General features: G+C 43.4%; 1 protein-coding gene across 1 annotated transcript in view; it reads right to left on the bottom strand.

Moving 5' to 3' along the window:
• Nucleotides 1–200: 200 nt before the first annotated feature.
• Nucleotides 201–25,943, bottom strand: part of LOC117522193 (gastrula zinc finger protein XlCGF57.1-like) — a 215,668-nt gene continuing 189,925 nt past the window's right edge. Inside the window, exon 3 of the mRNA XM_034183597.1 lies at nucleotides 201–940. Within this exon, the coding sequence (XP_034039488.1) occupies nucleotides 228–940 (713 nt within the window). The 3' untranslated portion in view covers nucleotides 201–227. The remainder of the gene's footprint in view (nucleotides 941–25,943) is intronic.

The raw sequence follows: 25,943 nt of genomic DNA, 5'->3' as shown, positions 1-25,943 counted from the left end.
AAAAGAACGCTTTGCGAAAGGCATTTTAAAAGCCCAGTGAAGATCACGATTAGAGTAAAACATCATCACCCCCTTCCCTCCTCCCCATGATGAAATCCGCGGAATTCCTCGGAGCAGCAGTTTTCACAGCCATGTCTTCCAGCCCTTTTGAGGCCATAATCATTGGTACTCTTACATTGATAATTTTGGCTGTTTTTTCTTGATTGTTCCGAATGACAAAATCAGGTTCAATTGCACCTCCTTTGATTATGTCTTCTGCTGGGATCATGATTTCTCATGTGTTTGATCAGACTGTTCTTAGCTGCAAATTTTTTACCACATTCAGAACAGCTAAATGGTTTTTGTCCTGTATGAATTCTTGAGTGTCTGACCAGACTGCTATTATCGCCAAATCTTTTACCACACACAGAACAGTTAAATGGTTTCTGTCCTGTATGAATTCTCAGGTGCCTGACCAGACTGCTATTATCTCCAAATCTTTTACCACACTCAGAACAAGTAAATGGTTTCTGTCCCGTGTGAATTCTCATGTGTGTGATCAGACTACTCTTAGCTGAAAATTTTTTACCGCACTCAGAACAGCTAAATGGTTTCTGTCCTGTGTGAATTCTCATGTGTATGACTAGACTGTTCTTATGGCCAAACTGTTTACTGCACTCAGAACAACTAAATGGCTTCTGTCCAGTGTGAATTCTCATGTGTGTGTTCAGACTGCTCTTATGTGCAAATCTTTTACCACACTCAGAGCAGCTAAATGGTTTCTGTCCTGTGTGAATTCTTGAGTGTGTGTTCAGACTGCTCTTATCTACAAATCTTTTTCCACACTCACAACAGCAAAATGGTTTCTGTCCCGTGTGAAGTCTCATATGTGTGATCAGGTGGCTCTTTTGTCCAAATCTTTTTCCACACTCAGAACAGATAAATGGTTTCTGTCCTGTATAATTGTAAGGGGAGTAATTACATTACCCTTTTTTCCAAAATTTCACCACACTTAGAACAGTTAGATGGTTTTTCACTTCCTTGCCTTCTCTTTTCTTGCTTTAAGTAGTTATTGTGATCACATGTTTTTCCAGTTTCAGAGCTATTATATTTTTTCTTATTCATGTTGCACCTGCTATGACTAACAGAGACACTGCTGTTTTTTAGACTGTTAAAGCTGAACTAAGTTTTTTAGTCTGCTTCCATTTGTAACTGTCAGTTCAGAGCAATCTGAACTCCTCCATTTGTATCTTGTGGTAAAAGACTACATGAACCTGATCGTGGTCCTTCACTGTCCTCTGCACCTGCTTGTGCCGTTAGTGTTCCGAGTACAGATGAGCTGCTGGCTACAGGCTCAGCCTCTGTGCTCTCAACACTTTGGCTTTGATGAACCTGTGATGACTGTGGGTTTTCATCATTGTCACTCTTCACAGGGACAGCACTAAAAGGGAACTTTGTGATATCGGCCTCCTCCGGCTGGTGAAGCTGTTGTACCTGTGGACTTATCCAGAGTTTCTCTTGTTCCTCTTTAATGTCCTCCTGGTCAACACTCAGGTTTCTTTCCTGCTGTTCAGGGAGAATTTCTTCTTTCATAAACAACAAAGCCTGCATGTCTGCAAAGGAGAAATTAAATTGATAGTATTTAGAATAACATTCATTAAGGGCCCTTCACACGTACTGCGAATAAGTACAACTCAAAGCGACTCATGTCAGAACAGCTCGTATGAACCAACCATGAATCATCGTTCCGACAAGGCCGGCATGTAAGATGCCACTGCGATGGTTTGTGCACGTGGGAACACGTGAGGAAAAAATAAATTTAAAAACTACATGCCACTCACAGGAATCTAACCTGCACTTTCCAAAAGCTGTGATTGCCAGTTAGTAACTTTACCACTGAGCTGTCATCGTTGTCCTGTGAAAGGTGCAGGAAACTGCCTGACATCAGGAAGGACATGGATGTATTTAAAAAAAACACACACACAAAACCACACACCATATAAAAACACTGCATTTATTGAACCCCTCTTATCAAGTGGACAATACAAGTGTGATCCGTCTGTTCCTCTGTAGATGACCCATGGTCACAGACGTACCGTCATGAAATGACAAGAATGGAGCATGCGCTCATCTCATGTCCACATCTGCTGGCGTGTGTCCTGCCTGACATGCATGTCTTGTGGACGGTGCGCGACAGGACAGACACCGTGCCATGTGGAACAGAACTCACGTGGGTGACGTGACAGTCAGATCATCCGCTGCATGTTATGATCTGACCGTCGCTTTCAACCTGGGGGCAGGCTGTCAATGTGCACGCACTCGTTTGCTGCAGCAAACCGTCACAGCAATATATGTTTACTAGTTACTTTTACTACTAGAGCCAATTTCTATGTTTAATTAAACTGTTTTCTCCCTCATTTTATGGTACAACTGTGGATAAAATAACATTTCTGTGGAAAACCACCACAAAGTCGTATTGTGGCTGTGCACTGGACAAAATGCCGGCTAACCCCCTAGCCCTGAGTGAGATGATAGTTTAATGCGCTTACCAGTTTGGTCCAGGTTCTTCGCAATGTCTGAGTGTGAAGTCTCTCTTGCCTTGTCCTTAAAGTCTCGAGACTGAACGTCATAGAGACATAGAAACGTGGTGAACATTTCCACAAATTTCCCCTCCAACAGCAGTTTTGTAACCATGTTAATTTGTGACGCCATGTTGAAATCACGTGCCTTAGGGAACTGCAGCAATTGGTCAGCTACAGACTGGCGCAGCGCAGAGGACGTGCGACCACTGTACACGCTGTTCCATTATCTCTTGTGGCAGAAAAAAAAAAAACCAAACATGCAGCCCTCATCTGCACGCCCTTCGCGCAACATCACCCCCGCGGAGAGGAACCGGCTGCGGCATCGGCCACAAGCCAGTTCCTCTTGGTGTGTGTGGCAGGCTTTACAGACACAGACTTTCAGAGTTTTGATCAATTCCTACCTGAGTTTTGAAGAACCTGTGATGACTGTGGTATTTCATCATCATTTTCAGTCTTCACAGGGACAAAATGTAACTTGGTCTTCTCAGTCTCCAGCCAGTGAAGCTGCTGTCCCTCGTTACTTGTCCAGACTTCCTCTTGTTCCTGTTTAATGTCTTTCTGGTCAACACTCAGATTCAACTCCTGCTGTTCAGGGAGCATTTCTTCTTTAATCACCAACTGTTGCAACATGTCTGCAAAGAAGCAAATATTATGAACAACAATGTGTCACAGTGAAGACAAATCAGCAGCACTGTCACCATGAAGTTACTACACTGACAGAACTGATACTGTGGAATTATACATCAAGCCTCCTTGGTTTAGATTTTTTTTTTCCCACATTCTTGATCTGGACCCAAATTATGTTTTCACACAACTCAGAGGTTCAGTCCAGTTGAAGAAATGCTTGATACTTGTTAAAGTTTATAATTGTCACCTTAGTTGTACAAAACTGGACAAATGTGCCACGAACATGAATGTGCCATGAATGAGAACCAGACAGACACACAGCTGGTCCAAACCCCCTCATGAAAGTAACCGTTTATCAACTGCACAACAACATTACAACAATAATAATTAACAACATATCTGATGTAAAGTGTAACACCAGTCACAGCCAGAGAAGCCTGTAACTCTTCTGGGTTGTCTGGGTGTCTTGGTGGCTTTCCTCACGCTTCTTCTTGCAGTCACTCAGTTTTTGAGAACTGTCTACTCCATACAGATTAGCCACAGTGTCGTACTGTTTCTATTTCTTCATAACTGATGTAATAAAGTTCAAGACACATTCAGTGACTTGGAAATGTTCATGTATCCATCCCCTGACTTGTCTGAAGTGAACTGGATATAAAACTGCTTATTTACAGGTATTATACCAAAGCCATCCATTAGCAGCCGATCTGCTCTGTGTCAGCCTGATCCCATCAGATCTCAGAAGCTAAGCAGTGAGGGACCTGGTTAGACTTGGATGTGGCTGAAACCTTACCTGAGCCCGACATGGAAAGGATGGACAGATTGATCGCGCTTTTGCTCCCACCAACTCCTGTTGGTGTTTATTCTCACCTTTCTTAGTCGGTGGAGCGACTTGTCTGGTTAATTCCGATAAGATTCCAGGATGCTAACTAGTTACACAGTCCCTTGTGGTCGGCGTCAACTTCTTAGAAAGACAAGCGGCGTTCAGCCACAAGAGCTTGAGCAATAACATGGGTAATTGTGACACTAGTAAAGAATAAAGCAGACATGCAACCTGCAGCCGTATCATTTAAGCCTGCAGCAAACTGGTGCTTGGGTCCCATGACCTTTGACCCAGAAGTGGTATAGGCTTTCATAATCATGCACATTCGCAACTGTGTGCAGGCTTATTGCATTTCTCAATTTGATGGATGAAAACGTTTGAGAAACAAGGCAGCTAGCCTCAGCCAAGCAATTTTATTTACACAGAATTCTATTTTCTGCAACACGGACTCTTTAAGCCAAAGAAACATTAAATATCAGTTATTTGTGCAAAACTGTTGTACAAATAAATGTTAACTTTGTTCATATATTTACTTTGTTCAAATTACTATTTTCCCTGTAGGATGAGTTTTTATTATGTTTTTTCGGGTGTTACCAAAAGTCCGAAGTTTCTGAACGCACCATACGAGCAGTCTGTCGGAGACGCGCATCTATGTCTGTGAACGCGCGCTTCCCTTTGTCCCTTTCTGAAAAATATTTCTTCCGATTAAAGGACAGTTTACTTTAAAGCGCACCTTGCTGCCGACTTTACAGCCATGAGCCACTGTAGTGAATATATTACAAACAGTTCATGCATTTAGAAAACAGAAATAAAGTTAACTTTGATCTGTTTAGCTGCTATGCTAACCAGCTCCAAACTAGCCTCGCTGCTAACATAGTCTGTTAATGAGTCCTCAGCATCCATTACCGTCTTTTGGCTCACATATAAATAAAATGTGTTACCTGCTGAAAACACCACTCCACGGACTCGGACAAATGAGAAGAATAAAAGATTAATTTTAAATGTTAGAGAAGAACAGCGAACGTCAGAGAGCAGAGTATCGCCTCTGTCCAGGCAGCACAGTGATTGGCTCAGACACATCAGCCAATCAAAACGTTGCTTCTTGGAGGCGTTGAACACAGTCAACATAGACATTATACACGTAGACGCTTCCTAACTTGCTGGAACGTAATCGAGCGTCAACGCCATATTGGATGGGTCTGTTCACAATAGGCTCGCACCGAAGTCGGTATTTTGTGCTGCTTATGGTTGCAATAACCGGCGCAGTATTGAGGCTTTTCAGGTTTCAAATCCCGTAAAACCTCGGAAAGGTCGCTGCGCTGCGAGATCTCAGTAACAGAGAACTGCACTTATACGCTCTGATCACGCTTCACTTTAACCGCTGCACACGGACACCATTAACATCGCAACATAAAACTATTTTTATTTGTGCCTAAAACTCGTGAATATAGGGTTTTTAGACGTTGTTATTGCGTTTATTTATGTAAACATGGGAGAATCACAGGCTGTCTCTCTGCTGTGAGCTACAATCGCTTCTTGATCATGTCGTTCTGGAAGAAAGTGAAGTTTGCTCTTTAACGTCTTGATTACAACGTTTGTCCTCTTTGTTCCAGACTAACATATAATATGTGTGAAATTCGGTTTGCGTTATTAAATTTCCACGCAGATTAAACGTAGCAGCACGGATTTTTTGTTATAATTGTTTCAGCAAGTTTTCAGGGAATCATGCAGCAGTCTCTTATTAATGTGATGAAAGCATAAAAAATTACTTTTGTAGTATAATATTCATTTACAATTGTGTGGATTCTCTGTTGTTTTGACTGCAGCAACTCTCTGGCACGCAAGGAATTATGGGATACGTGAAAACCCGATCGCGTGGGCGCTTTCACAATAAGATTGAACAGTAATTTTGGTTATTTTACCATTTGTAATATTATGTCATGGTAAGAAACGATACTTACGTGTAACATTATTACAGCAGGAACTGTCCTCTCATTACCTGTGTTTCCATCCAAATAGTATTGCAATCCTTAAGTAATTTTCCGTTTATTCGCCCTATTGACATATCCCATAATCCCTTGTGTGCCAGAGTCGCTGCATGCAACAACATATAATCAACACGATGACAGTTGTAAATTAATATTACACTACAAAAATGTAATTTTTTATGCTTTTCATCATGTTAATAAGAGACTGCTGCATGATACCCTGAAAACTTGCTAAAACAATTATAATAAATAATCCGTTTTATGTTTAATCTGCGTGGAATTTAATAAACGCAAATCGAATTTCAGACATATTATATTAGTCTGTAACAAAGAAGACAAACTGTGTTGTAAAGAACAATAATCAAGACGTTAAAGAGCAAACTTCACTTTCCCCCAGAACGACATGATCAGGAAGCGATTGTAGCTCACAGCAGCTCACACTGAAAATAACAGAGAGACAGACTGTGATTCTTGCATGTTTACATAAAACAAACGCAATAACAATGTCTAAAAACCCAGAGAATATTCACGAGAGTTTTAGGCACAATATAAAAATAGTTTTATGTTGCGATGTTAATGGTGTCTGTGTGCAGCAGTTAAGTGCAGCGTGATCAGAGCGTCTCAATGCAGATCTCAATGTTACTGAGATCTCGCAGCGCGGCGACCTCTCCAAGGTTTTGCAGGATTTGAAACATCAATAGGGCAAATGCGGCAAAAGTAAGAGGGCATTTGTGCGCATTTCCATCCAATTGTTATGCATTTTTGTTTCACAATTCCCAATTTGGAACTGAGAACCATCATTTCATGCTTCAGGTCATTTGTGGTGTCTGTATTTCACAACGCAAGGCTGCACCACATCACAAAATTAACTCCACTGGAGTTACAGAGTGCCAGCACACGCAAGAAGCTGTGCAACACAGTTCTTTTCCCAGGGTTTTAACTCTCCAGCCCCAGTTGCAGCCTAAGAAGGTAGTTTAAGACCCTAGAATCACCTGGAACTTTCTTTTCCTGGCCTTGAAAAACTGTTCATCTTTGTAACAAAACCTGGAGCCTCAAGTACAAAGCGTGTGTACGCACAAAAACCTGGCATACGCCCGTCTCCATGTCCACGTGCAAATGTAAAAGTGATGCAAGCGTCACTTGTGCATGAAGGTGTGCACGCAAAAATCCTGGCTGGCATATGTACATTTCTACAGATATTGTTCCTCTGTGGACACATAGAGGTGACGCAGGGAACCGTTAATAATGTGAAAACAAGAAGTCATCAGAATGATGTGCACATCAGAGACACACTGATGAACAATTAACACACCCACGTGTTTGCAATTGTATGGATGGATATAAAACATGTGCAAAGTGATGCGTAAAATGGCACTAACAATGTCGGCATTTGCATAGTTAAAGCATCTTGCAAATGGTGCAATCTGACGTGAGCGTGATTCAGGGAACACGAGGATTTACTTGCAAATCACGACAATTGGCTCATAAACCGATTTCGATTACGAAGGCTACTGTTGCTGGAGTTGCGCACAGAACTGCGGTCGGCCCAGAGCGCAATTCGGTGATGAGCCAGGGGTTGTCTGTGCACACACAGGTGCTGACCACACTGGGCATCCTGGGCATTCCAGCCTGAGCTTACTGATCAGTCAGGCATGTGCCAGTCAACCTTGTGCTGAGCCACGCCAGCTGAGTGGAACGTAATCATCCAAATCTCATCCAGGTACATTCCAACTGTGGTAGTGTGGAGTGTGCATGCCCTCCCCTACCTGTGTTTGGAAGTTCTTGGTTGTGCGCACCTGGGTTCTGATTGTGTTTGATGTGAGCCAGGGATATAAATTCAGCGTTGTTTTGTGGCTTTGATCTTCTTTTGCTTCCTGGTCTCTCCCGTGAGGCAGCATTGGAGTGGCTTTACATGCTGTGGTGACTGTATGCGTTCATCATTTTCCTTCCTCTCGGAGCTTTGGGTGGCTCTTTATTAGTGGCTCGGAGTGCTGCTTTACTCCAAGCACAACTGCGGCTTACAGCTGCTGCTGTTCGCGGGCGTTTGGGCCACCAGCATCTGATTTGGGGTAAGCGGCCGGCTTCGCCTTTTTGGCCCATTCTGTGCGCTTTTATGCACGTTGTCTGGAGGCTGGGAGTGTGGCTCCACTGGGGTCTTGAGCAGACCGGTGCGTCTTCTTACTGGTGAGTTGCTGGTTTCTGTCTTTTATAAACAATTATAAATTATTTTGGTCTGCTAATGTGGTGTTTACATCACAGTGGGACCAGGCTGCACCTCCCGCGGTGGCTACTGGGGACAGCTGCATCGGCTTGATCATTTAGATGAGGGCCACGCCTTGCGTAACTCCTCCTGCTGCTGATTTCCTGGATCCTGGGTATTTGACCAAGCTGCATCTTATTAATAGTCTGGTAACAATTTGGACTTTATACGGACATTGTAGGGGTTACAAAGCCAGAGGTGGGTGAAAAAAAGAGAAATAACATATCGCGTGCTGGCTTTGTGATCCACATTTATCCCATACCTGTATTTTATTGAGTGTGTTGTTTTTATCATCGCCCTACGTGTTAATGTGGTTTTTAACTGTAATATATTGGTGTTTGGTTTATTTGCATGTTTTTTTTTGTGTGTGTGGATGAGAGTTTTGTAATTTTATTGAGTTGGGTTTGTTTTTTTTCCACTTAGTGTGTTTTTCTATTGGTAAATGGGGTGATTTTAACCAATCAACGTTGGGAATAAATAAAGGTATATTCTTTTTATAGTTAATTCTTTTTGGTCTCTGCTCCCCTTAATTCAAAAGGTAAAAACGAACCTGTGTCTGCCTTGTGCAGGGTCCTAGGCCTATCCTAGGTGGCGTTGTCAGCAACTTTGTCAATCTGTTGATATTAGATCTCCAACCTGAGCTATATATCGCTCTCTCTCCCACCCTCCTGCCACATTTTGGCGTTGTCGGCAGGATTACCAGGAAATTAAGGGGGCAGAGACTTTTATTTTGTTAGTAGTTTGGTGGTTTAAATTGTTAGTTTTTTCATAAAAAGGTATCCAGAACAGCGGAGGTGGTGTTAGGACCCAAACTTTTAGGATCTTTTTTTGGGGGGGGCTTTTGGCATTTTTCCTCAGTTGACATGGAGGAGGAATTGCAGCCTTGTTTCACAGCTTCAAGCAGATAATGAGCAACTCCGTCGGGAGTGTGCGGTGGCTTTGGACCCAGATGGGGGCGCCTCTCAGCTGTCTGGTTCAGTGGTAAATACAGTGTCCCCTCTTCCGCTGTCACAGAGCGATTTGTGGTTGTACCTCGGGACCGTAGGTGCCCTGTGTTTAATGGAAGGACTGGGCTGGGGATAACTGAGTGGACCGAGAGGTTGAGGCGTGCATGCTTGCCCGACATCTGGCCGCTGCTGACCGTGATTTGTTTATTTTTGATCATTTGGAAGGAGAAGCCAAACAGGAAATTAAGTCCGTCCACCTGCTGAACGTGGGGACTCTGATAAAATTCTTGCCATTTTAAGGAGCTTTATGGATGTCATCAATCTTACATCACTTTGCAGCAAGATTTTTTTGCTCGGCACCAACTTGAGGGTGAGAGCCTTCAGGAGTTTCGCTAGCTTTAATGTCTTTGATGGCTCGGGTTAGACAGCAGGCCAGGTGGGATCCCTAATGCCAAGGTATTGCTTCGAGACCAATTTACTGAACACGTTCTTGATAGTGCCTTGTGTCGCGAGCTAAAACAACTTGTTCGTAGGCAGCCAGACATTAGATTGATGGAGCTCCAGGCTGAGGCGATGAGGTGGGAGCGTGAGGGCCTACTAGTGGTGCTAGAGGCCATAGTTATTCTGTTCCCTCGGTTTGGCCATCAGTGTGGAGTGCAAGGCAGTGTCCAGTCAAGTAAGCAGTGTGAGCCACCGGAGTCTGGTTTAAGAGAGCTTATGGATATTAAAGCAGCAGCAAGAACAGTTGAATAAACTTACTCAAACTGTTGTATCATTGCAGGCCCCTTATTCCTTAGAGAGTACTCAGGTTCAGTTCCGTTAATTTGTCGTAGGTGTCGGCAAACAGGACACTATGCTAGGAACTGTACCCGTTCTCGTGTCGTTACTCAGTATCAACCTAGGCATGATAATCCTGGTTCAGGAATTGCTAGGTCTGTTCAATCAGACTGGCTGCCGGGAAAGTAGAAGCCCCCTGAGCTTTTGCCATGGCTCAGGTGGGGAACCCTTAGCTCACAGTTGGTACCGCCAGCCGGACTGATTTTGCGCAATATCCAAATATAGATGTGTCCATCGGGTGTGTTTGGTCTCATGTTTAGTGACACTGGTTCTATGGTTTCTTACCATTACAGAAAGTTGTTTCTGAGAATTTTGCAACATGGGTCAGGACCGCCTCCGTTCCTGTAATCTGGCTTCAGCTTAGAGCAGCAAATGGGCTGGCAATTCCTTACATTGGCTATTTAGAGCTTGATGTTGAGCTGTGTGGTAAGGTTATGCCCGCTTTGTGGCATTTAGTGGTTAGGGACCCCCCTGGTGCTGTTCCTTCAGTTCTTGGTGTTTTGGGGATGAATGTCATCAAGCGTTGTTATGGTTCGCTTTTTACTGCACTTGGCTCATCTCTTTTTGATACACCGGCTGTTTTAGAGGCCCCTAAATCGGTCCTCATTGCGGTTACAGAAATGCCATGAGGCGGGTCCAGTTGAGGGATTTGATGACTAGTACAGTAAGGTCCGGGGTAGACGAGTGGTGCGGGTGCCTGGAGGTACCATGAAGTTGGTGGCTTGCACTTGTTCAGAGGAGTTTGATGAGAGAGTGTTTTGTTAGAGCCACCAGAGACTGGGGTTAGCTGGTGGGTTTACTTGTCTCCCCATGCCTAGTGAGAGTGGTTCGAGGGACTGCATATATCCCTGTGGTTAATGTGGGGATGAAGGCCGTCCTGCTTTAACCACGGACCACACTTGGTAGTCTGGGTGTGGCGCAGATTGTGAGCTTGCCAGTGGGGTGACGGAGGATAGAACCCGTTGCGTCTACAAATTCTCAGTGTTTCGCCCTCTGTGCCTGATAGAATAGCATCTTTGAACTACCCGCTTTAGGAGTTCAGGATCAGGAGAAGGTGAAGTCATTGTTGCAACATTAGGAGTCAGTCTTTGCCCAGCATGAAAAGCGACTTGGGATGTACGACTCTTCTGTCACGTGACATACCCCTGGTGGCTGATGTTCCAATTCGCCAGAGGTATCGCCATATCCCGCCTTCTGAATATGAGGCAGTTAAGGCGCATATAATCAGCTGCTTGAGTCTCAAGTCATTTGGGAAAGCAGCAGTCCGTACGCTTCACCAATTGTATTGGTGAGAGAAGAAGGATGGTGGCCTACGCCTTTGTGTGGATTACCGTTTGCTTAACGTAAACGCGTAGGACGCTTTCCCCTTGCCTCGGATCGAGGAGACACTGGATTCGTTGTCAGGTGCTGTCTGGTTCTCTACAACTCAATCTAGCCAGTGGTTACAACCAGGTCCCTGTTGACTGAGGCAGATCGTCCTAAAACTGCCTTTTGTACCCCTTTGCCTTTTGACGTTTAACCGCATGCCTTTTGGCTTGTGTAATGCCCCAAGCACCTTCCAGTGGCTGATGCAGAGGATGTTTGGTGACCAGCAAGGTCAGTCTCTTTTGCTGTACCTTATGATATTGTGGTCTACTCCTCCTCTGTTGAACAACATCTTCAGCGTCTGGAGATGGTGCTTGGGCGGCTCAACCCAGAAGGCCTGGAGGCGCGGCTCAAAGTGCTCATTTTCCAGCGTAAGGTGGGGGTACTTGGGCCATGTCATCTCAGACCAAGGGGTGTCGACGGACCCTGAAAAGATTAAGCTGTGTCTCAGTGGGACAGTCCTACCAATACCACAGAGCTGCGGTCATTCCTGGCTTTGCCAGTTACTACCGCCGGTTTTGTGGAGGGATTTGCCAGGTTGGCGGGCCTCTACAACCGGCTGGTGGCTGAACTGGCAGGTACAAAGTCCAAAAGGGTTTGGGCAAAGCTGTGAGAGGCAGTATGGACTCCGCAGTGTGAGCAGGTGTTCCAGACACTAAAGTCCAAGCTAGTGATCTGAGCCCGTTCTTAGCTTTTGCAGATTTTTCCTAAAGCCTTTAATTTTGGAAGTGGACGCTAGTTATAGTGGGACTGGGAGCTGTTCTCTCCCAAGAGACGGCCAGTGGAGTAAGACCGGTGGCCTATGCCAGCAGGGGGTTGCGGCCCACTGAGCGCAACCATGGCAACCTACAGCTCCATGAAGTTAGAATTCTTTAGCACTCAAGTGGGCCATGACGGAGAAGTTTCCGTGAATACTTTGTTGGGTCACAGTGCATAGTGTACACTGACAATAATCCCCTGAGTATTTCCAGACTGCAAAATTGGGGGCTACGGAGCACCGATGTGGCTGCTCAGCTGGCTGCCTTCCATTCGAAATCAGGGTACCGTTCGGTCGAAGTAACAGAAATGCTGACGCCTTATCCCGGCATATTCAGGCTCTGAAGCCCTGGTCCAACAAACTGCCTGGTACTGCAGCCCCTTTAGCTTTGGCAGCATGGTCCACTGTCACATCCAGTTGAGGCTGCCACTCAGTCTCTGGTTTTAGCCCTTCCAGGCTATTCCGCTTCCGACCTTAGGTCTTTACAGGAGAATGATCCTCTGTTAAAGAGGTCTAGTGTTTTTGCGGCAGAGAATTCAACCTTCTGCTGTAGAGAGGCGGCGTCTCTCGAAATGTGCTTTGTTCTTGCTTCGCCAGCGTAAATTTGTGGAGCAAGATGGGTCTTTTTCCGGCAGGCTTATCGTCCTGATGGTGGGGAGGAATTTCTTCAGCTCCTCTTACCAGCTTCTCTAAGGCATGAGACCTTAAATCTTCATCAGCAACATGGTCATCAGGGCATGGAACGGACTGCAGAGTTGGTCCGTCAACGGTGCTATTGGCCAGGCATGTTTAAGGATATAAGGATTGGGTCCAGGAATGTGAGCGGTGCCAAGTAGCAAAGGATGCTGGTTCAGCATCACACAGCTACATGGGACACCTGCTTTCCTCGCGGCCCAATGAGATCCTTGCCATAGATTTTACGATGCTGGAGTGCTCGCAGGAATGGGTATGAAAATGTTTTGATCACGACGGATGTGTTCAGTAAATTTACGGTGGCAGTTCCAAACACGTGATCAAGGGCTTCCACTGTGGCCCCCATGTTGGTCTCAGAGTGGTTCTACAAGTTTGGCGTTCCGGTTGTCTGCACTCTGATCAGGGACGTAGTTTGAGAGTGCCTTGATTCAGCAACTTTGCTCGCTGTACGGTGTGGAAAAATCTCATACTACGCCCTACCATCCAGCCGGCAATGGGCAATGTGAGCACTTTAATCGCACTCTTCATAATCTGTTGCGGACAATTGCCGTTGCCGCAGAAGCAGGATTGGGCTTCTTCTTTGCCTCAAGTCCTCTTTTGTTATAACACCACACCACATCAGAGTAACAGGAGAATCCACCATATTATTTGAATGTTTGGCCAAGGCTTCCCACTGACTTTCTTAGGGAGATTGAGGAACCTAGATTAGGTGAGGTGCAAGGCTGGGTGACTGAGCACCAGAAGAAACTTAGGGTTGCTTTGGTTGCGCTCGGGAGCAGCTTCTGCAGCTGCGAATCGTAGGAAAGAGCGCCATGATCACCGTGGTGCGGTATGCACCGTCGGTAGGCCAGCGGGTATGTGAGGGATTATGCTGCGCATGGGCGTCATAAAATTCAGGATCTGTGGAATTCGGTGGTCCATCAGGTGGTGAGTATTCCATCTGGGGAGGGTGCAGTTTACACCGTGGCTCCTGTTGAGAACTTGCATAAGGTCCGTGGCTGTTGCATCGTGACATGTTGAACGCTTCTTGGGACCTTTGGAGGGTAATCAAGCTCCACCTTCCTCTGTACCAGAGGACAGCCTCACTTGAGGACTCTTGTTCCTCTGATAGTGAAGTGTTGCTCTTGGTTTCAGAATCCCATCGGCCTGTAGTTTTCCTGTTCCCTTAGTAACCCCTGCCTTGTGTGTGACAGATCGCAATCGGAGTGGAGCACCTGCTCTAATACAGTCATCTGAACCCTCGTCTTCCGCTGATGTTGACCAGCCGAGCACCAGTGCTCAGGTCTTGCGCCAAACCACTCGTTCTACGGCTGGTCAACATTCAAATATACATCGGCTATACATCTGGGTAGTAATCAGGCTGCTGAGCGGGTTGCTAGAGTTCCAGAGCAAACTTCAAATCTTCAGGTTGCTATCTTTAGGCCTTGGTCTTGACCTTTTATCGTCGGGACGACGATATAAAGGTGAGGGGTAGATGTGGTAGTGTGGAGTGTGTATGCCCTCCCCTACATGTGTTTGGAAGTTCTTGGTTGTGCGCACCTGGGTTGATTATGTTTCTGCACGCACCTGGGTTCTGATTGTGTTTGATGTGAGCCAGGGATATAAATTCAGTGTTGTTTTGTGGCTTTGATCTTCTTTTGCTTCCTGGTCTGTCCCGTGAGGCAGCATTGGAGTGGCTTTACTTGCTGTGGTGACTGCGTGCGTTCATCATTTTCCTTCCTCTCTGGAGCTTTGGGTGGCTCTTTATTAGTGGCTTGGAGTGCTGCTTTACTCCAAGCACCACTGCGGCTTACAGCTGCTGCTGTTCACGGGCGTTTGGGCCACCAGCATCTGATTTGGGGTAAGCGACCGGTTTCGCCTTTTTGGCCCATTCTGTGCGCTTTTATGCACGTTGTCTGGAGGCTGGGAGTGCGGCTCCACTGGGGTCTTGAGCAGACTGGTGCGTCTTCTTACTGGTGAGTTGCTGGTTTCTGTCTTTTATAAACAATTATAAATTATTTTGGTCTGCTAATGTGGTGTTTACATCACATGGCATGTGCGCATTCAAATATGTATTTTTTTTTATTATTAATGATTTTTTTTTTGCTTTTGTTTTGCTTGATGGTGAGCTGCAGAGCTTCTTAGCAGACTTCCTGTGTTCAGAATTTGTCAAACGTGTGTAAATTTTAAATGTCACTGTCAGCTGAGGCATGCCTCACCTTTTTAATGTCAGTGTGTGTGTGCTGTTCTGCATGTCGGCTTCACACACACTCTGTAGCTCCCACAAACATTTTTCCAGTTTCATGATTAATCAGTTTAACAGTGTACTGAATAAATTGTCCCTGTGTGTGTTCATGTTGTCTGATGTGACATCGTGGGGAATCCCCACTCAAAGGGCCTATTTACATGAAACTGCATATTTAAATGGGGCGTGGCCAGGGAGGAGTTTGGTTCCACGTTCAGTGGGATGTACAAACTGAATGTGTGTGAATTCATGCCTACACACTTTCATACATCTGAAAATATTTGTGTTTACACCAGATTCAGGGTTTTGTCGTACGCTAACTTTTAGTATAAAGTCCACGCAAGTCTTTGTACACGAGGCTCCTGGTGTGCGAAGCAAAGGAAATTAAAATGTCCTGTGTGAGTGAGTGAGAGTCTTATACAGCAGTCAACATCAGTGAAATCAGACATTATATGTGTAGACGCCTCATGGACTGTCGCTGCCTATTGGTGCTGACGTATCAGCCAGCCGCCATCTTGGATGGGTCCCTGTTGCGCCCCCAGTGCATTTATTTGTATTGAGAAAGGTTTTGCCCAACTACAGTAATCTGTAACTCCCCGAATTTTTACCCGATTTTTCCCATGGTTTGGTTTGTTAGACTGGGGTGGTGGTCCCCATATTATAAAAAGGGGGACCAGAGTGTGTGCCAACTACAGGGGCATCACACTACTCAGCCTCCCTGGTAAAGTCTCCTCCAGGGTGCTGGAAAGGAGGGTTCTGATGATAGTCGAACCTTGGATTGAAGAGGAACAATGGGGTTCCATCCAGGTTGTGGAACAACCGACCAGCTGTTTACTCTCACAAGGATCCTGGAGGGTGCCTGGGAGTATGCCCACCCAGTCTACATGTGTTTTGTGGACTTGGAGAAGGCGTATGATCAGGTACCCCGGGAGATACTGTGGGAGGTGCTGTGGGAGTATGGAGTGAGGGGGTCCCTTCTCAGGACCATCCAATCGCTATACTTGCAAAGCGAGAACTGTGTTCAGGTGCTCGGCAGTAAGTCGGACTCGTTTCCGGTAGAGGTTGGCCTCCGCCAGGGCTGTGCCTTGTCACCAATCCTGTTTGATATTCACGGACAGGATACAGAGGCGTAGTCGGGGGGAGAAGGAGGGTTTCCAGTTTGGTGGGATCAGGGTCTCATCACTGCTTTTTGCAGATGATGTGGTCCTGTTGGCTTCATCGGCCAGTGACCTCCAACACTCACTGGATCGGTTCACAGCCAAGTGTGAAGTGCTTGGGATGAGGATCAGCACCTCTAAATCTGAGGCCATGGTTCTCAGCAGGAAACCGATGGATTGCCTACTCCAGGTAGGGAATACGGCCTTGCCCCAAGTGAAGGAGTTCAAGTACCTCGGGGTCTTGTTCACGAGGGGACGATGGAGCGTGAGATTGGCCGGAAAATCGGCGCAGCAGGGTGGAATTGCATTCGCTCTACTGTACTGTTATGACCAGAAGGGAGCTGAGCCAAAAGTCGAAGGTCTTGATCTACTGGTCAATCGTTGTTCATACTCTCACCTATGGTCATGAAGGTTGGGTCATGACCAAAAGAACTAGATCGCCGGTACAAGTGGCCGAAATGGGCTTCCTCAGGAGGGCAGCTGGTGTCTCCCTTAGAGATAGGGTGAGAAGTTTGGTCATCTGTGGGGAACTTGGAGTAGAGTCGCTGCTCCTTCGCGTTGAAAGGAGCCAGCTAAGGTGGTTCGGACATCTGGTAAGGATGCCTCCTGGGCGCCTCCCAAGGGAGGAGACCCTGGGGAAGACCCAGGACAAAGTGGAGAGATTATATCTCCACACTGGCCTGGAAACGCCTCAGGATCCCCCAGTCAGAGGTGGTCACTGTGGCCCGGGAAAGGGAAGTCTGGGGTCCCCTGCTGGAACTTTTGCCCCCGTGACCTGAACCTGGAAAAGTGGTTGAAGATGTGATGAGTGGTTTGTTAGAAATAGCCGAGATTCAGTTACGATACAGGATGCTGTCACACATTTAAAATATGTACTTTCATGCTGAAAGACTTTGTCTTATGCTCTTTAACAAAGACATTGTATGGCATAGATAAACATATAAATTAATTTATAATTTAGTAAAGAAACAAGTTTGGATTGTTCATTTGAATTTATTTCTCTCTCTCACGCATACACACGGGACATCACTTTAATTTTCTCTGCTTCGCTCACCTGGTTTTGTTACAAAGATGAATCAATAGACATGCACATCCAGATGTGTAGAACAGGGTGCTGGATTCAAGGTGAGACAAATATTAACGCAAAAATCCGCACAGCCTAAGTGCTCCCATATAAATAAATAAATAAATAAATATTTATTTTATTTATTATTTTTGCATACTTAGGCTGTGCTGATTTTGCTTTATTTGTTACAAAGATGAACATTTTTTTCAAGGCCAGGAAAAGAAAGTTCCAGGTCATTCCAGGGTCTTAAACTACCCTGTTAAGCTTTTGACTGGGGCTGGAGAGCTAAAGCCTCGAAAAAGAACTGTGTTTTACACAGCTTCTTTTCCATGTGCTGACACTCTGTAACTCCATGGAGTTAATTTTGCAATGTGGTGCAGCCTTACTTTGTGAAATACAGACACCACTCAATTCCAAAGAATTGTGAAACAACAGCGTGTAATGGATGGAAATGCACATAAATGCACTCTTCCTTTTGCTGCATTAACGAAATTTGCTTAAGAGTTGTGATACTGGTTGACTGGAAACAGTTAATGAGAGAGAGGTCCAGTTCCTGCTGTAATAATGTTACATCTAAGTGCTGTTTATTACAATGACATATTACAAATGGTAAAATCAAAATCATAATTATTGTTCAATCTTATTTGTGAAAGCTAATCCCACGTGATCTGGTTTCTATAGCAGCTCAAAATACCGACAAATCTGCCCACTCTCCATTGACTCTGGTTGTCTGTGGTGCGAGCCTATTGTGAAGAGACTCAGCCAGTAAGGCAGCGACGCTAGATTACACTGCAGCAAGTTATGAGGCGTCTATGTATATGTCTATTTGGACTCATGGGTAGCCGATTTTGTGCCGATTTCAGCTCCCCTGCAAAAGTACGCCCTTTTCGGGAAAGTGCATTTGCAGCTCCTCACGTTAAACTCACATGTAATGCACAGATATAGTTTGCGCAGACAAAAACTTGTATTTAACTGGTCAGATATACAGTTTGCGCTGACAAAAATGTACACATAATGATTCTTATTACAACCCAATTCCAACCCTTACGAAAAAGTTCAATAGGTTTCTATAGGATTGTGTAGAGGTCTTATAGCTTTCTATATAACACCTATAGACACGTGACCTACAGGGGTCTTGGCCTATAGAGACCGACAGCATTTTACAGACATAAGGACCTATAGGCGCCATTGCCTATAGAAGCCTATAGGTTTCTATAGACATGCCAGCATATGAAACACCATATTAATCAATTCTGGCATTTTAACTCAAATTTAGCCAATAATTATCTGATAGAAAAAAAAATGTGGAATTTGGATGAAAAAACAGATTGTTTTATTTGTCTGCATATTTTTATGCAAGATAATGTTGCCACTGTACTACAAGGAGACATTACTTTTTGTTCACTTGTAACTATAATATATTTGAGAAGTGTGTGTATATACACATCACACTTATACACAAGCAGATATAAAAGGCAAAGTATAAAAAAGTTACACAACATATTACAAATTCAAAATTATTAAATGTATATACTCGTACATAATCACATATCATCTTCTTGTGGAAACTGCAGTACGATCAAACACAAGTATAGTTGTACACATCCAAACAGGTCAGCATTAATGCAGTTTGCTTCAAATGGTTACTATAACATCTGTAACTGAAACTACACATGCATATGTTATATCAGGTCAACCCGTATGCCAGTGTATATATGCCATATATGTATATATGCCATGCAAATAATTTCAGTAAGTGTATACAATCCTGTAGGACCGTTTATATCCTATATGCCAGCGGTGGTACGAAGTCACTAGCAAGTCATACTCAACAAAAATATAAACGCAACACTTTTGGTTTTGCTCCCATTTTGTATGAGATGAACTCAAAGATCTAAACTTTTTCCACATACACAATATCATCATTTCCCTCAAATATTGTTCACAAAACCAGTCAATCTGTGATAGTGAGCACTTTTCCTTTGCTGAGATAATCCATCCCACCTCACAGGTGTGCCATATCAAGATGCTGATCAGACACCATGATTAGTGCACAGGTGTGCCTTAGACTGCCCACAATAAAAGGCCACTCTGAAAGGTGCAGTTTTATCACACAGCACAATGCCACAGATGTCGCAAGATTTGAGGGAGCGTGCAGTTGGCATGCTGACAGCAGGAATGTCAACCAGAGCTGTTGCTCGTGTATTGAATGTTCATGTCTCTACCATAACCCGTCTCCAAAGTCGTTTCAGAGAATCTGGCAGTACATCCAACCAGCCTCACAACCGCAGACCACGTGTAACCACACCAGCCCAGGACCTCCACATCCAGCATGTTCACCTCCAAGATCGTCTGAGACCAGCCACTCGGACAGCTGCCGAAACAATCGGTTTGCATAACCAAAGAATTTCTGCACAAACTGTCAGAAACCGTCTCAGGGAAGCTCATCTGCATGCTCGTCATCCTCATCGGGGTCTCGACCTGACTCCAGGTTGTCGTCGTAACCGACTTGAGTGGGCAAATGCTCACATTCGCTGGCGTTTAGCACGTTGGAGAGGTGTTCTCTTCACGGATGATGCGAAGGAGATGTGTTGCACTGCATGAGGCAAATGGTGGTCCCACCAGATACTGACTGGTATCCCCCCCCAATAAAACAAAACTGCACCTTTCAGAGTGGCCTTTTATTGTGGGCAGTCTAAGGCACACCTGTGCACTAATCATGGTGTCTAATCAGCATCTTGGTATGGCACACCTGTGAGGTGGGAGGATTATCTCAGCAAAGGAGAAGTGCTCACTATCACAGATTTAGACTGGTTTGTGAACAATATTTGAGGGAAATGGTGATATTGTGTATGTGGAAAAAGTTTTAGATCTTTGAGTTCATCTCATACAAAATGGGAGCAAAACCAAAAGTGTTCAAGTCAGCTTGCAAACAATTGGTGGTCATTATGACTTGAGACTTGCCAATCCATGACTTGCTAGTGACTTCGTCCCATATTCATGCATATAGTTCAGTAACCATTTGAAACTGTCTGCCTAAAATAATGTTCCTACACAAATGTTTTGCATGTTAGAACTTTGCCTTTTGATTTTGTCACGTATAAATTTTATTTGATATTTTTAGTGAAATCCATATTTTAGCTGTCCTAGTAGTTGTACGCTTATATGTGAATTTGAGCATACACATTTACATTTTTCAGTCACACATTAACAAAAGTCTATTCGTGTGCAGAATTTCTGCTGGTCAAAATTTACCAGTCCTGGGCTATATCATTTATCTCAGTCCATGACAAATGCATACTGTATTTCCTCTATTAGAAGCAAACCACTAGAAGCGCATCTCAACCAAAAATTCCATTCTTTAAGTACAGAAATGTTAAAATATTACTTATTTTGACCACAGAAACCCCTCTGTCATTTACGTAAGCACATGCGCTTCTGATTGAGAAAATACAGCACATGTATTTGACATTCTGCAGTCTAATAGCAAAATCTGTGTTGACAGAGCTTTAGGATTTCTGTAAAATGACCTTTTGGGTTCTGTTAGTCTTATGTACTTTTGTAATAATGTAATAACAATCTATTAAAACAATTTCACAGGCTGTTCTATAGGATTCTATAGACAGACCTGGAGCATTCTATAGACTGTACTATAGAATCTATAGAGGGCCAAGTTCTGCTAACAGGTAAAACATTTATGTGCAACCATCAATACACAACTTAATCCAGTAGAACTGAGAAGGCAGTGGGCACAGGTAAGATGAAACATTAGATTTCATAAAATACATTTTTGCAGGATGTCTCCTGGATAAATACAATATGTGGGTTATCTGCATGTTGGTCATATTTACAGAAAGTCAGTTGAACAGCCGAGCCTTGCATCAACAAATGATGGTCTTCATGTAATGCTGAATGGCTTTACTAGTATGATATTTCTTTATCACACAAACAAAAACCATCACTCATGCACTCATTAAGTCCCAACTTAAGACAGAGGAAAAGTTTCAATTCTTCCATATTTATACACACCATGAGTAAATGCAACATAGCAGTTGCAACGCCGAGCAGATCAAAATAGTCACTGCTGGTGGTGAAAAAATAAATCTCTTGTATACAATGGCGGAAGTGTGCACTTGGTTCCCTGTCAGTCTGCTTGCAGCCAGTAACTTTGATGGAGGCAGGATAACTTGCTCTCCTTTGCCAAGAGCACACAAATTATTTGAAAACACGTTTGTGCATTTTGATTTAGTGTGTCTGCTGGCCAATGAGGTGTACATGACAGACACATCAGTGTTCTCCTCCATGCAATTAACTGCTAACTCTGTCATAACCTTCATGAGAGAGAATGTCTCACAAATCTGCAAACCAACTTCCTGGGTACTGTGGAAACACCTAATCAAAGTCCTGTTGTATCCCTCAAAAACAAAGGTGTAAGTTCCCATAAGGGCCATTGCTGATAACTGACTGGGCAAAAATGAATCAATGAGTGGACACCTGAAAGTGCAATGTCTTATTCTATACAACTGCTCAGTCATTAGAGAGAACATAATGAGGCAAGTGTTGCTCTCACAAACCTTTCTTTCAAAAACGTCTCACTCATAAATACCAAATATAATAAGAACCAGTGTTTCATATACACGGCAGGTAAAATTTCCTGAAATACCACCAAAGAATAGAACAGGAGAGCTCGCCATTCAGATACCTTTCAATACTTTTACGTTTTGAGAGACCTGGGGCATCTGGTTATTTCACTTCGAGGTGCTATATCCTGCAGTCTTTATAAAGGTATACCATGAACAATGTCATTTATGTTAGTTTCTCTCAAGAGTTCATCAATATTCGATTTTCAAGGGCAGCTGCCACTTCTGGTACTTTCGTCATTCTTTGCAGCTATGTTTTGACGGGCATCCTGAGAAAAAAAAACTACCTTCTGCATGTGAGATGTCTGCACTGAATTCATTGCTGGAGTTTGTACAATCCTTGACAATTTTCTTGGGCCAAGATATGCAGTGCACTCCATACAATAACAGTGAACCTGAAATTGAAAAAGAAGAATGGTATGAATATAAGAACATTGAAACCTGCTAGAGCATGGTCGTTTTTAATGCACAACAGAAACTTGAGCAACACTGATTATCAATGATAAGCAATCTGTACCCCCCCCCCCCAAAAAAAAAAACAACACAACCAACAAGAACATGATTTACTAGCATACCATGGCAAATTAGAACAGCACAGACTAATGCTGCATTTACACATAACGACAAGTCACGAATGCCACGAAGTATACATTCTTGGCTGCTGATCACTTTAAGAATGTCAGGAATGTGCCAAGAATTAAGCAAATATGACATTCGTAACGCATCCTGCCTATGTGAAATGCAGCATAACTCCCTTATATGAAACACACTGGTCAGTACAGGTGATGACTGAATACAAAATAAACATACCTCATACACTGAATCTTCAACACTCTTGTACAGCAAACACTTTGATGTAGGAACACTGTTTGGACAGTGTATATTCATCAAAGAAAGAAGATCATCCAAAGAACTATGAGAAAGACCATGCTGCAAGACATAAGACACTATCAGCAGTAGACTCTGGTGACTTGGTGATGGTGCATCTGGATAAATTGGAAGATTTCCATCTTCAAGGCTGAATCCCTAAAAAGGCAAAAAACAAAAACAAAAAAACAAACAAAACAAAACACACACACAAAAAAAACAGTGAGTATCAGAAAGGTGTAACATTAGTCACGGGGCTGATATCAGAAAGAGCCTTAGATAAACATGTGGCTGCACCCATCAGACATGGACTGTTTGTAGTTGGTTGAGCCATAATTTTTATTATATGAATATTAATTCTGACACTATTAGATAGGCGAGCAGTGACCACTCACTGGCTATGACTATGCATATATTGTCATCATGTATGAAGAACGGTCTCACAAATATATTTGCAAATAATAGAAATTTGCACATAAACAAGACTTCTAAAGGACCACCCAGGAACATGCTCAGATAATAAGACAGGATTCTGATTTGCAAATTTGGAGAGGTCAAAAATATGAAAAGCTCAAGAATGGACAGACACTTATGAGGAAAGTCAACATATCAGTTTTGTAACAGAGCTAAAAAGATGTTTTCATATCAATATATACATACCGTATTTCCTCTATTAGAAGTGCATACGCTTATGTAAATGACAGATGTGTTTCTATGGTCAAAATAAATAAGTATAAATATTTAAAAGTCTTGTATACAAAGAATGAAATTTTTGGCCCAAGGTGCACTTCTAATAGAGGAAATATGGTACATGTATGTTTGAAGTAAGAAAATATTTTAATCCGTTTTCTTTTGTTAAGGTTAACGTCGTGAAATAAGTAGACAATTCATACGGTTACAGTGCATAGAAAAAACCAAACACCATGTTTACTCTAATAGAAGGGCATGTGCTTATGTAAATGACAGAAGCAATTTATGGTCAAATAAGTCATATGTTAACATTTCTATATGCAATAAATACAATGTTTGGTTTAAGTGTGCTTCTATTTATTTCTATAATAGAGGAAATATGGTACATAAATTGGTCTCATTCATGATGCTGACTTACCCGTAATTATCATCTGGCTCATCTCCTTCCTCCCCATCACCATGTTGAAATCATCATCTTCATCATCTCCTCCAGAGTCAAACTCCATTGTCATGCCAGTCTTCATCATCCCCTGATCCATTTCTTCATTCTGTCCTGAGTCTCCACCCTCTTCTTGCCCCAAATCATCCTCGCCTTCCTTGTTGCCATCAATATGCCAAGTGTTATCATTTCAACGTTACGAACAGATCCATCATCACCATACCATGTCTGCTGAATCTGCTTGGTCTACTTCATTGTGAACATCACCCTCGGTTCCACTGTCCACTAGATCATCCTGTTCTAAAACCACCCCACCATCTTGAGAACTACTATGTTGAAACACAGCTCCTTCATTGGTAAGTCAGTTTCAGGTTGTTCAACATCAGTGCCACAGTGGTTACAATCAATTCCTTCATCAGTCTTTGGATGCTCCTAGGGAAAAAATATAGGATACATGCACCTTTAGCAACATGAATTTCAAGTATGCACAGAAGTGGCATTTAATATTTTTAATCTTGATTGATGTTTAAAAGCCAATATCATACTCTGATATCTATATCCTGATCATATGTAAAAACATTATGCTTCTTCTACAAAAATCTGTTATCTTAGGAACGGATCACTAGCTCTTGGGAGGGGGGTGTGGTCAAGGAAGGAATTTTTTTCATATAAATCCAAATTGCTTTTTATGTTTTACACTGAATATTTTGCTATTATATTGTTATATACAAAATGCAACTTTTATTCCCTTTTCCTCAGATACTGTATTTTCTCTTTGAAGCTCAGGTGATATCTACATGTTCATGGTAACAATAAGTCATATTTTAACATTGGCATTGTATTGTCTGATGCTATCCCTACACAACAGTACTAGAAAATGCATTCCCCTAGATTACCCATGTAGAATATAGCGTGAAACTAAAAGGGCGCTAAAACTACTTATCTTAAACTTCAAATACCGTATTTGCTCTATCAGAAGTGCACCTAAACCAAACACTGCATTTACTGTACAGAAATGTTAATGTCTTATTTTTACCAAAAGTGTATCATGTAAGTGCATGCACTTCTAATAGAGCATATACGGTGCAGATAAAACTGAAACAAAAATACTGCAAGCCGAAGGCAGTCAGACTCCAAATTATTTTAAGCGCTTTATTGCTCTAATTTTTTTGGAAGATTATTTCTCCATATATGTTTTCTTTTGGGCAGCACGGTGACTTAGTGGTTAGCACTGTTGCCTCACAGTGAGTAGGTCGTGGGTTCAATTCCCGGGGCCTTTCTGTGTGGAGTTTGCATGTTCTCCCCATGTTTGTGTGGGTTTCCTCCTGGTGCTCCGGTTTCCTCCCACATCCAAAGACATGCGGGTTAGGTGGATTGGAATCTTTAACAAAATTGTCCTTAGGTGTGTGTGTGTGTCTGTCTGTTTGTGGCCCTGCGACACACTGGCATCCTGTCCTGGGTGTACCCCACCTCATGCCCTATGACTGCTGGGATAAGGTCCAGCCCCCCGCAGACCCTTGATTCGACTAAGCGGTAGAAGATGGATGTTTTTTTTTGTGAACCCTCATGATCAAATGGTCTGGCCCTTAGTTTGATTATAATGGTGTGCCTTTATGTTACATGTGTTTTTCTTCGTGAAAGAAATCTTAATATTTTCGCATGCCTCGCTCTGTTAGTCTCTTATTTTTTTAATACGCCCCCCAGCAATGCTACAATACTTTTGGAGTCGCCCCCCCCCCCCAACCCGGTTGTTAGCGACCCAGTCCTAAACATAAACACAAGGCAAAACGGATCTCTTTTGTACTTACGGGAGCAGCCGACTGAAGAGTTGGAATCAATGGTTTCACCACCTACAATTCTTCTGCTCTTTCGTCGACTGCATCTCGTTCGTTTCGGAAGAGATATATCGGGATTAATCCCACGTTGTCTGTAACGTTGTAGAAGAATGTCAACCCAAATATGGCCGTCGGGTTGTTGTTCTTCTTCGTTGTCGTCTTTGTGT

This window comes from Thalassophryne amazonica, chromosome 12 (genome assembly GCF_902500255.1).
Source record: "Thalassophryne amazonica chromosome 12, fThaAma1.1, whole genome shotgun sequence".
In the NCBI taxonomy this organism is placed as follows: Eukaryota; Metazoa; Chordata; class Actinopteri; order Batrachoidiformes; family Batrachoididae; genus Thalassophryne; species Thalassophryne amazonica.
Note: the sequence above shows the minus strand (reverse complement) of the source record. Positions and strands in the feature narration are given on the sequence as shown.